Genomic DNA, 13334 nt, shown 5'->3' on the forward strand with positions numbered 1-13334 from the left:
CTCATGACGATAGCAGCTTTTTTTAATGGACTGCTATCAAAATCCCTCTGAAATTCCATGTGCGAGTAGACTTGTTTCAAGTCCTTTGGCGTCCGTCCCGGGGGGGTCACTCCCATTGTGGCCTGTACACCATCCGCGATAATCAACTTTTGAAAAGCACCCTAAACAAGGATTTAACCCTTGGCTGAAACGACACCCTAAACAGGGATTTCATTCCTAACATCAAATTTCATACCGTAAATTTCATTTCCGCGTATTCAGAAATTGCAATTTTGCTACCCTTTTTTCCAATTTTTCATGTTTTTGACACCCTAAACGCGATACGCGCGTATCGTGCCTACCCTTTTTACGCGTTTTCATTATCGCGGATGGTGTACAGGCCACAATGGGAGTGACCCCCCGGCGTCCGTCCATAGTTAATGAATGTAAAATTCATGGAAGCTTTGCCACATTTTCCAAAAATATCTGTTTCAAAAGTTATTCTTTTGAAATAATTATTTAGCATCATAACTTTGTAAAAATTGATTGGACATTTGAATTGTTGAAGCCAGATAGTGGACTTTCTTATCTTACTTTACTCCAGGCATACTGTGCACTGCAGGGGTACGGTAGTGTTTGAGCAAAATGCCACCACGCCCACCCCACAAGGCACACTTCCTCCCTATCTAGCTCATTCGTCCTACACAAAAAATCTGACCTGACTAAAAATTTTAGAGAGTCCAGTATATGATAGGCCTACTTCTACCACTGATTATACATGGGTCCTATGAGGAGCATGAATAGAGAAAAAGTAAGGAGGAAGCCTTGATCAAGGCTATGTGCGAGTCTCAAATCACCAAAAAAAATCATATATTTGGGTCAAGTGAAGTATAGACAACATATTTATGTAGGTTTCCTTGAGCAAGCAGTTCTTTTAAATTTAAATTTAAATTTCAATGTAAATTTGTATTGCCGCTTTAGGCCATTTTGGCTGACCAGGAAATGTGTTAACTGACGTTTCCCTCTCATACATTGTACTACTGTATCTTTTGAGCAAGATTTGGCTATTTTGGACAGTCTAAAATTTTGCTGAAGTGTAATTTTACTTTTAATAGCAACATTTTTGATGTGATCGCCTGTTGTGATCGGCTGTGTTTACTTTTCAACTTCCATTGCTTTACACGGTGTCATGCTTCAGTGAATCCGACTAGATTTTGAATGCATTGGTCTCTAGCCTAGAATGTGAAGCTATCGGTGAGCAAATTCTTGGCTAGACTTCTCGAGCAAGTGGTAAATTTACAGTGCTCCATCAAATAGTCTCATCATAGACATGTAAGAAGTTTTTAGAGCATGAGAGTATATACATGTATAATAAATGAAATAGACAGTCACAATGTATTGTAATTTTGTTGAACGTAATTCAAATTTCATGATAATTATGTTTGTTAAACTAATCAATCTGCAAGAAATGTTTTGTACATCAACATTTTAGTACCGGTAGCCAGGTTTCCAGTGGTATAAAAATCTCACCTTTTTTTAAAAAAAGTGGGGGGGGGGGATGATCTGTGGATCACAAAATGCCCTTTTATTATTAAATGCTTTATTTTTAATTATTTTTTCATTTTATAATGTTTACTTTTGTGATCACAATGTATACGTGCCGATTTTAAATAGAAACTACATAGCTCATGGATTTGAGCCTTGCGGCTCTGAGTAGAATAGTGATTGATCATTGAAATTCTAAAAGTACTCCCTGAAAGTTATGATTGTGTAAAGCAATAGAAGTGTGTAAGTGTAACTCTGTATAGAGTTCTCGATGGAGGCAAGGATAATCTCTCTGGAAATCCCTTGGGATGTGAATATAATTTATGCAAGTTGGTTGAATTACTTATCAGAAATGACATGCAATATGTATTAACATTCAAGGCATTTCTAATTTGTGGCATGCACTGTGCTCACAGATATCCATCATCATTTTATTTCCTTCCTCTAAAGTATTAAGGAGTGTTGCCATTATGCAAGAAAGGGTTCTACCTGATCCAATTTCCTTCTGTAGCCAATATGCTCCCACTGTTTCGATGGGAGTTTAAACATACTTGTTTCAGAATTTGTATGTTTATGTACCGGTATGTTCATTTTCTTCCATATTTGCTTTTTTTTATTGCTTTGAATCCCAGAAATCACAAGTAAAGTGTTTCTATGAAATACAGTACATGAATAATGAAAAAATCACACCATCACTCCAAAATATGTGACGGGGGAAACTCAATTTATCATTCGGACTTTAAATTTGAATACAAGATTCAGCAAAATGGCCCAATCAAACCCATTTGTTACTGACATTTTCTCCAATTGAATTCCTGGGACTGTCGTTTGGAATTTTCTGGAGCCTTCAAGGAGAACTGTGTAGAGAGCATTCACAATAGAATGTGTGGAGAGAATGGTCAACTAAAGAGAGCTAAAAATCACTCTCCTTTATCAGGTACATGTACAAGTAGAGAAGTAGAGAGGGATTGCTCTCGCTCTCCTCAAAAGGCAGTTTTTTCGCAATTCCTAACACTGCCCAGTCCAACAGAATCCAACACACAAAACTCTTTAGCATGAGTGCATTAGCATGCATCGCATGTGATGTGATGACGCAATCGCTGTAAGTGATGTATACATAGCCACGCTTTTGTTGTCCCTGCCAGCATTTAAGCAAAACCCTGTGGCTACAGGTCTGTGATCGTCTGCTACTCTGCTAGGCATGCGAGGGGTCCAAGGGTCAAATACTGGGGGTACCAGGTTATTTCCAGCCCTGATTACATTTACAACTTTTGTGTCTCGCATGCCCAAATATTAGGCAACTGAAATTATTACTGTGATGAGAAAATTCTGGATCGTTTTCCCACACCAGATGGGAAGTTAGAAACCTTGGAGTTTAGACATGTTGTTGAAGAAACAAACAACTTTGCCTGATGCATATCCGCATTGGCCGACATTCAAGTTTTTAGGCACTGCATGGGCCAAGATTCCATCTGAGATGTGCCCTACATGTACATGCTGGTAATCTGAAATGGAAGTACTGTTTATACGAATCACGTACCTGAAAGAAACTCATTAGAAACTTAATGTGGTTACCATTACATACTGACATGTGTTGTCATGTGTCTTGATCCATGACCATGAGAGAGAGAATGAGATCAATCTTCATCCACCATCCATATGTGAACACAAGGTAGAGGATAAGCATGCTTACTTTTTTGTGTTTCATGTTACAGTAAGGTACACCAGTATGTACAAAACATGTGTCACCGACTGTCACGCATGAAATTTTTGTGATATGCAGTGAATATGAACCCAAATTCCACTCCTAAAAATGTACAGTATGCCCTAAATATTTGTCATTGTGAAAAGAGTTAAATTTATAAATTAGTTTAAAAATAAAGTGACGTGCTAGATTATAAACAAAAAACTTCTTTTTGGTTCCATGTGATATTGGGTTGATACAGGGATAAAGAAACATTGGCCATAAACATTACGATTTCAGAGGTTTTCAGCTGATTAAGGGGGTACTACACCCCTGTGGTAAATTTGTGACTATTTTTGCATTTTTCTCAAAAATAAATAACACACTGGTAACAAAAGTTATGTATATTATTGGGGCAAGAAATCCAATTACTACACTGAAATTTCAGTGACTCAAGGTTCAGTAAATATGATATGAAATGAGGTACATCCTAGCGGTACCTCATTTTCTATCATAAGTATCGAACCGCTTGTTTTGGGTCACTGAAATTCCAGTGTAGTAATTGGATTCCTTGCCCCTATAATATACATAACTTTTGTTACCAGTGTATTATTAGTTTTTGAGAAAAATGCAAAAATAGTCACACATTTATTGAGGGGTGTAGTACCCCCTTAAAGCCAATTATTTATAACATTTGCTGACGATGAGGCCCTCAATATTTTAAAAATTCTGTTTTTTTACACAATTATATTGTACATTTTTGTACTTTATTAAACCAACATACAAAAATCAAGACGGTTAGACCCTAGGTGCTGTAGTTTTGTCAAAATCCAAGATTTTGAATAAAATGCTGGAACCATTGTTTTATTATTACGATGGAAATATTAGTTGAATGAATACACATTAAAGTTAATGTTCATAACACAGTACGTACATGGTGCGCGGGTCTGTGGGATGGTGATCTACATAACAAAGGATCGTACAGTAACATGACCGAAGGAGTATTGGCGACATCAGCGCTGGTAGTTAATTCCAATTTTCTTTGCTTCGCCTTAGTTGTTCGGCTCATGGGATATATTTGACAGTATGTATGTAGCTAACATTTTATGGCAAATAAATACTAATCTACATGTATTTTGTATGAAAATGTTATAATATGTTATTATAGAATGTTGGTAATTTCTGCAATTAATTTGATCTAGAATCTGTTTGTTAACTTTGTTGATATGGTATTCCACGGATACCCAACAACCTTTTGAATGATGCTGTAAAGCTCAATATGGGGTACAGTAGTGAGTTACTGCATGATGATCTCTGTAGAACTGTGACCTTAATGTTACGCAGATGTGAAGATTCTCATCATTATCAACCCAAAGAACTAAATATAGTAACTTAAATAAATATATGACTTTGTGTACCAAATACAAATCAAGGAGGGGGACCTGAGTTATGAACGAACCATCAGGAAAATTCCCTGTTGACTCCATTGTGACATCACTTCTACCACTGTGATGTCATAGGTCCAGAATACAGAGCCAATTCAAGATCAGTAGGCCTGATGATGCGTCATATGACGGGATACCATGTATAGCCATCTAAAACAGCAAGTCCAATTGAACAGAATTACAATTTAGTCCTACTAGATCATACCTGATTTAAATTGTGAAATTTTGAGAATTAACCGTAAATTTCTGAGTGTTGTTTTTGTTCTTTTTCAGCGCGATGGTGCACCACCTCTGGTCCGGAGTCCAACAAATGTGTGGCTATGAGGAATAAGTTTGCAGCTAAGGGCTTGCAGCCAGGAATCGTATGTGTTGTTGGCAAAAGTGTGCAGGTAAAGAAATAGTTTTTGAAAAGCAGGTTTCAAAATTAGGATTATAAGAGCAGTAGCTTTTGAGGCAACAATAATATATTTGCAATGTAGAATGTAGATGATGATTCAGACTGTTTACATTATGAATAAGTTGCAATTTGAAATCAACTGTGAGCAGCCCTCGAATTAACCCATGGCACCCATGGCATTTTGCCGTGGGTGCCCATCCCCATACACAAATGCCACAGCCAAAATCCACATTGAAAACGATGTTTCAAAAACAATCCAAATTCAGCGTGGTGTGAGACAGGGAGACACAATATCCCCAAAAATATTCACTACAGCAATGGAAGATATATTCAGAAAGCTGGAGAGAGGGATCAACATAGATGGCGAGAAGCTAACAGATCTGAGATTCGCAGATGATGTAGCTTTGGTGACAAGATCAGTAAAGGATATGGAGGTCCAGTTAAATGATCTGAATAAAGGAAGTAAAAGATTGGACTGAACATACACAAGGGCAAAACAAAATATATGACAAACCACCAGTCAGAGGATGTCATTGAAGTTGAAGGCGATGTTATCGAAAAGGTGGATGGTTACAAATATCTCGGCCAAACAGTGAAGATGGAGGACAACACCAGGGAAGAAGCTTTGATCAGAATAAAGGCAGGTTGGAGTTGCTTTGGAAGATTCAAGGACATTCTATGTGATAAAAAGTTACCAATGTATCTGAGAAGTAGAATGTTCAACCAGTGTGTATTGCCAACAATGACATATGGGGCAGAAACATGGACAACAACCAAGTACCTGGAACAGAAATTACAAACAGCCCAAAGAGCAATGGAAAGGAAGATGCTTCACATTACCGGAAGGGATAAAATTAAGAACACTGAAATAAGACGTCAAACTCAAGTCAAAGACATGGTGAAACTCAAAGAAGCGAAATGGAGATGGGCAGGTCACCTTGCACGAAGGGAAGATAACAGATGGACTAAACGGCTTACAGAATGGCAACCAAGAACAGGGAAAAGATCAAGAGGAAGACAGAAGAGGAGGTGGCATGACGACATTACTGCCTACATGGGACCTACATGGACAAGAAATGCAAGAGACAGAGAACAGTGGAAGAATCATGAAGAGGGCTACGTCCAACAATGGTCGAACACAGCCTGGTGAGGTGAGGTGAGGTGAGGCCCATCCCCACTGCCGTAATGCCCTCAAAATATGTCCTTCACCCAAGGCAGTCACTTGCTGTGCCCTCTAATGAAGTTGCCGTCAGTGCCCCAGCCCTGCCCCTTCATTATAAAATCAGACTGTTTGTGTGTGTTTTGTTCACTTTGCCTTGGTGCCTTTCTCAAATTTTCAACAGTTGCCATGATGCCCTCTTGAAATATTACAAACTGCCGTGCTGCCTTGCCTTTTCAGTGAAAATCCAAGGCAATTTATCAACTTGCCCTAAAAAAGTTGCCATGGCCCTTCAGATCCTTAATTCGAGGGCTGACTGGAAGTTTGTATTGCAATCTGAAATGCAGTAATATTGGTATCTTTAGTTCTCACGATTAACCGATTCTAGGGTAAGTTGTAAAATGTTAAGTGACTTGCAAACATCTACCCCAGTGTTTTTCTAATGTTTTTTCCCAGAGAGGTTCTGTTTATTGCCTAAATAGAGTTACCAAAATTCTCTAGCAATGTTTCTTTTTAAATTCCAGAATAGTACAATTCAATACTAAGAAGGAATAAAACCCATATCCCAACTGTATTCAACTTCTGGGCCCAGAGAAGTTGTCCCTGTACACATGTTTGAATGGTCAGGTGCGTTTGTGCTCAAGGCTGTTCTTATGTATGTAGTTAGGCAATCAATGGTGACGTTTTAAGCTTAACATTGTAAGGTGTTGCATAATAGGGCGTGTTGCTTTCAAAAGTTCATTTTCTTTTCTCTTTTTTTCCCTTGATGGGGAAAAGCAACAGGAACTAGAGGTCATAGTCTAAAAAAGAAAACGACTGAAGTTCTGAGAGGGGCACTGAACTTGGAATTGAATGTTAGCAACATTTTGGGCATTTTGAGGTGAAGTGTTAAGGGTAGACGAGGTTTTGTTGGTCGAAGCAACCTAAAAATCGATTTTCATTATCTAGTTCAATATATTAATGAAAATTAACACCTTGATGTTTTGCAAAAGTCCATTCTACAAATCGTATACTTTGCAAACTTGCTTAATTTATTGTTGTTAATGAGTTACGTCGTTTTACAAAAGTGTTGTTGTTTCAGCCCTCTTTACAACGTAACTCAAGAACCGCAGCACCTATAAAAGTATATCTGTGATATTTTAATTCTTCTACATGTACACCCTCGCTATGAATTGAGCAATGCAATTTTTGCCAAAGCTCACTACCATTCGTAAGATGCTGTGAACTACCAAATCACAACAGTTAAAAATAATTAATAACCTTAAACAGATTATTTAAAGCAGTGATTATTCAAAACTTTTCTGTTTTCACATTTAAAAAAATCATGGAATGTTAATCAGATTTGTTGGCAGCAGATTGAAGTAACATTGAACCTGAACAGAGCAAAACATTTGGTTGCTATGTTTGCCCAATCCACTTAGTATTTCTTGAATAAACTGGTCAGGTTCACAGGGTCACATGACACACAAAAGGTACCAAAATAGCTGTCTGGTGCGAGAAATTTAATCTCAAAGTTTTAAATGGTCCTGAAAATCAATCTTTGTATGTGGAATGCTGTTTTTGTTCGTGCAATTTCAGCAATGAAGGTAGAGAAAGTATTTGCTAAGCAAACTGTAGTTTTGTGTGCGCAACACAACATACATGTAGAACTTGAGAATACAACTGTTTGTACTAGGACCACGGCTGTGACTCCAAGTTATAAACCTCAACAAATTAAAAATCATGTCACATTATCTCCCATAAATTAATTTCTATTTGCTGAACCATGAAATGGTATCAGCCTATAATAGTGTATGTTACTAGCTTACTAACGTTTTGGTCTGAAATGGACATGTCTCTAAATGCCACAAAGGTATGACCCCCCCCCCCCCCCGAGTAGTGTCAAATGAAAGAGGAAAAAGTAAAGAATATAATATTTAAAAAATATTCCACACTCGGGGGTGACACTCATCATAAGAACTGGATCAATAATCACATGGGTCCTTTTCATATCTCAAAATGCCAAGAAGGTATGACCCCGGAGTGGTGTCAAATGAAAGAGATAGAAGTAAAGTAAAAAATTTCCCCACCGGGGGTGACACTCCTCATAAGACATGGATCAATTTCACATTTTGGGTCCTTTTCATATCTTGAAATGCCAAGAAGGTATGACCCTCCAAGTGGTGTCAAATGAAAGAGAACAAAGTAAAGAATATAATAAAATAATTTCCCCACCGGGGGTAACACTACTCATAAGACCTGGGTCAATATTCATATTTTGGGTCCAATTTCATATCTTGAAACGCCAAGAAGGTATGACCCCCGGGTGAAAGTGGTATACCAAGTATACTACCGAAGCCCATGGTTCAGCTATGGTGCGGTAACCACTCTAGTTTATGATGAAATGTGAGTTTGCTACAAAATCTGTTTGACACAATTTGTCTTGATTGTTTGTATCTTGCCATTTACAACTTGGCATACATACATGTGCATATCCAGGAGCAGTTTTCCTAACAACCTTGAAGAAATATAGATCCAACAACATCGGCAAGCTCCCGGGGTGAGCTAAGCGTGATAATATTTTTTTTGAGGGGCCTCCCCTTCCAAAACCAGGATCTGCGCCTGCATGTATTCGGAAGTGAAACATTGATTTTTGTTGCCAATGTACCGTATTGAAACATACAGAAAAACAACAAAAGTAAAACCAAGGCCATTTACCAATTCAAATCCTGGTGTTATACTTGATCCCATCATGGTGTGAACCAAACATGATGAAATTGCACACATGTCTAAACCCCTATCCCTATACATGTAGTGCCTAAATTCAAGCAGTGCACCTTTATATGAAAATACAATTTATGTGGGGAAATACATTGAATCACAATAAAGTCATCTGCACATTGATTTGCAGTGCTTGTAACATTTTTTCTATATAAAGCGACATTGTTTTGCAGCATTTAAAATTGTCTTGCTGCCTAAAATCACAAAATTAGATGCCCAGGGACTAGAGGCCCTAATTAGGACAAATATCTTAACTAGTCTAAAGTTTGGTGTTGGATTTTAGCCAAGGAAAGAACTTTCAAGATTGAAAGCCACTTAACTTGGTCTGATCTTTGGCATTAAGAGATCCAGGATGTCACTTGACATGACAAGATAACATCCAGGAGGTTGATATCCATGGCTTGAAAGTTTTCCAAGTAATTTGGGTGGAAAATGTAAAATTGAATTAAGAAGTTGCAAAATAAATAAACTACTTGCATATGAAGGGGCAGGGATGTTCTTGAAAATGTGGTGCTTTTTGGGTATGAATAAGGTAAAAAATACATGTGAGAGGGGCACGTACATGTACATACCGTATATACATTGAATAGTATGGACATAGATATCACAAGAGCTTTGGCTTTCCCTCCCTTACTTTATACCACTTTGAATGTGCATTCTATCTCATTAACTAGAACATTATTTTGGATTAATTTTGGAATCGTTTTGCCACTTGAATTCTGCAATGTGTAGAGTTTTGACCCCTCTACCCCATAAGGTGATTTTGCTTCCAGCATGATCACAAATTCTGACTTTTTATCTCTTCTTTTTTAAAACAATTTGACATGATCACCCCTGGTACCTACATGTAGAGGACAAAATACAACCCTGCAAACAAAACAAGAAAACCTGTAGTTTGAAGTGAATCCCATCATAGACCGATACGGTGTATGATCCCATTCATTGAGATCAATGTGAAAAGTGAAGCAGAAAGTGTTGCTTCACAAAATTGTCCATATTGTTACACTCCATTAAATTAACACTAAAACTTGAACTCTAGCTGACATCATAAAAGGAAGCAATTTTAGTGGAAAATATTTTATTGCATCCACCTTTAACAAATAGGCATAGTTGAATGAACAGTATTTAATGTGATACTGTGATTTGAAAATAAATGACGCAATTGTTGAAATTTATTAATTGAACAAAGCTAGAGAATTGATGCATGAATTATCCTGGATGGTCTTCATCTTCACAATGAGTAAATAATATTTAAATGTCAGGTTATAATATTAATAAAGGTCATCATGAATTTTTTTTTTTTGCAGCAAGTGTTCACAAAATGTTTTTAAATGTTAATAAAATGTTTTAATTTATACCTTTGGGTACCCATTATATAACGGTTATTATAACCCAACATTGAACTAAGATTTGAAGGATAATTGGGGTGTAATCAGTGGCAGTGCCACGGGGGGGGGCATGATTTTCACTCCTCCCCCTGTTGCCCCTCCAGTAAAAAAACAAAATTATGAAAATTTCACCTTTTTGCGATAATTTTGCCCCCCCCCTGAAATTCACTTTGCCCCTCAATGCACCCCCAGAAAAATTTCCTGGTGCCGCCACTGGGTGTAATGCTAGCAAAAAATAAGTTTAACCATTGAATTTGTAAATGCTTTCATTACAGGAATGCATGAGGTTGATCCAGGATAATGGAGCAGACTTAATCACATTAGATGGAGGTGATGTATATGTGGCAGGCAAAGACTATAATATGGTACCAATCATGGAGGAAGTCTATGAACAAGGTAGGCGATTCATAATTAATCTGTTCAAGTGGATACACAATTTATGCTGTGTATTTAGGATATATTCATGGTAAAATACTACATATTGCACCAGTCCAAGGTGTTGTATTGGCATGCTTTGATTATATCCGACAGTGCTCAGTTAGAAATCCTATGGATTTTTTATCAGACTTTTATAAAAATACCAGTTCTTCTCCAAATGAATAAGAAAAAATATGACAAAGGTACACAATATTTCAATGTTGAGCCTATACACTATGTGCTAAAATCATCAAAAGGACAAAGGGACTTTTACTGCAAAGTTTGGTGCAGATACTCCAAAATCTTTTAAAAGAAATTCATGTTATCATGGTTATTCAAAATAATGAAAAATTTAGCAAACATGAGAATATTTGATGCGGGTGGGTGGGCATTTGGATAGAAACAAAAATAGAAACTGTCTTCTTTCTCTTCAGGTAAACGAGGTTACTATGCAGTTGCTGTGGTGAAGAAGTCCAATACTGCCATCAACATCAGCAATCTCCGTGGGAAGAGATCTTGTCATACAGGCATCAGGAAGACTGCAGGATGGAATGTACCTATAGGTAAATATCACATCTTAGTCAGGGTCTCAGCTCGGATTTGACAATTGCCTGTCATTTTCGCTAAACCTGAATTTCCAAAATATTACCCTGAAAAAATAAACTAGACCTTTTCTGGGGGTTCAGTCAGTTCAAATAGCTCATGATATAGCCTTAATTTATTTGTCTGGTCTTGTTTTGAGTTCACAGAACTTATTCAATTTCAAGCATTATTTTTAGAATTTAGCATAATGTAACAGGCATTCAATTTGTCTGTCCCAGGAGCAAACTGCCTGTCCAAAATGATAGGTGGATGGGTGGCTAGCTAACACCATGATCTCTGCTGGGTGGGTCACAAGTCATATGTTGGGGAAGGATGGAAATAAGCACTAACATTGCATATCACATGATGGTGATCTAGACTTAAGATCCCAGATTGTTAAGTTGTTTTCCAACTTATTCAAATTTCAGCTCTGAATCAGTTCTCTTTAGTAACAAAGGTGAAAAAAGTAGCACTCATCCTTCCCAAAAAAGATTTAATGATTTCCCCTGAAACAAAGATAGGCTTTGTTGATAAGATCTGCCATATTAATGTTATAATGCATGTTCACAACTTCACATGTCAAGTTGGTTGCAGCCAGACAGCGCATAAAGACATGTAAGCAAACATGTTTGTGAAATGTTGGCATGTAATTTAATACTTGGCTTTATTTATACTTCCTTGATACTTCCCTGATTGATGGAAATCAACCAGGAAACACCTTAGTTGAAAGAGGAATTTATTGCCTGGTCTAATTGTAACTTAATAATTAATATAAATGTTACCTACTGATTACCTGATGGGGACTCCTAATTAAGGAAATTAATAATCTAGGTAATATGTTTTAAAAACATTTGATTTTTATGTGTGGTATTATATATGGTATAGCTCTGATATTTCAAAAATTGCAGTAGATGATGTAAATTACACTTGGTAAGATTGATTACGTCTAATAAGGAGTGATATATCCAATTTTTCAATTAGAATGATGTTTTTGTGGTCTGGGAAATGAAAGCCATCTGTCAGCTGCACTTGTTATAATATTTACTAGGTTTTATTAATTGTATCCATTTTATCTTATCTGTAATCATCATGATTGGCGCAAGGTTAGCTTTTCCTGAATTACTCTCTGAATGTTAAGATTAGGGCTTGGTGGTGGTTTAGGTATTGGTAAGATTAGGACTAAGGTATGAGATAGTGTAGGGTTGGTCTCAGACTAGGGCTAGATGACAAAATGGCACATGGACAATATGGAAGAGCAAAAGAGTAAAAACATGTTTTCTTGAATTATGAAGTACTTTACTTAAGGGCGTACTACACCCATATATTGGTTTGATTGGTCTAAATAAATATTTTTCATTTATAGCTAGGCGATATATGCACGGATCATGTGAAATAAAAAAAAAATATGAAAAAAGAAGAAAAAAGTGCTTTTAAACAATTGTAGTAAGTCATTTTAGCCCTATATATATTTTGTTTACTGTATCCTAGTTACTCAGATGCGTGTTTCATAACAAACCATGATTTATTCTATTCAGCATGTTCAAGTAGGGTACATGAATAGAATACATTAAATCCTTTGTTATACTCTCTATAGAAAATCTAGTGGTGCATGCAAAATATATAAACACTTACACAATGGATGTATAGTCATTAGTCAATAATATTATAATGTGTTGTTAGGAGAAGAAAAGGCTATTAGGTCACCGTATGTCAGGTTATAGGTCAATTGGTTCAGGTCAAATTTAAGCATCAATTTTGAATACACATGTGAGAGTTTGTGATATCATAATGAGGAATAATTTTGATATTCTGTCTTTAACTGGATATATATCGAGAAGTGCAAGGTGGATATACTAATATACCTTGGGATGTAAATGGTGAGTACAATTTAGAATGCCTAGTTGCGATGGATTTCACAAATAAATATAAAATAGTTACCAAAATCACAAACGTTAAGCTTACGGAAAACTACCCAATA

The 13334-nt window shown here is 36.7% G+C and overlaps 1 protein-coding gene across 1 annotated transcript in view; it reads left to right on the top strand.

Annotated features, from left to right (window-relative positions):
- LOC140149227 (melanotransferrin-like) overlaps window positions 1-13334 on the top strand; it is a 29080-nt gene that overhangs the window by 1566 nt on the left and 14180 nt on the right. The window contains exons 2-4 of the mRNA XM_072171449.1: window positions 4927-5042; window positions 10633-10753; window positions 11209-11337. Coding sequence (XP_072027550.1) covers window positions 4927-5042; window positions 10633-10753; window positions 11209-11337 — 366 coding nt within the window. The remainder of the gene's footprint in view (window positions 1-4926; window positions 5043-10632; window positions 10754-11208; window positions 11338-13334) is intronic.

The sequence above is a fragment of the Amphiura filiformis genome, chromosome 3 (genome assembly GCF_039555335.1).
Source record: "Amphiura filiformis chromosome 3, Afil_fr2py, whole genome shotgun sequence".
Classification (NCBI taxonomy): Eukaryota; Metazoa; Echinodermata; class Ophiuroidea; order Amphilepidida; family Amphiuridae; genus Amphiura; species Amphiura filiformis.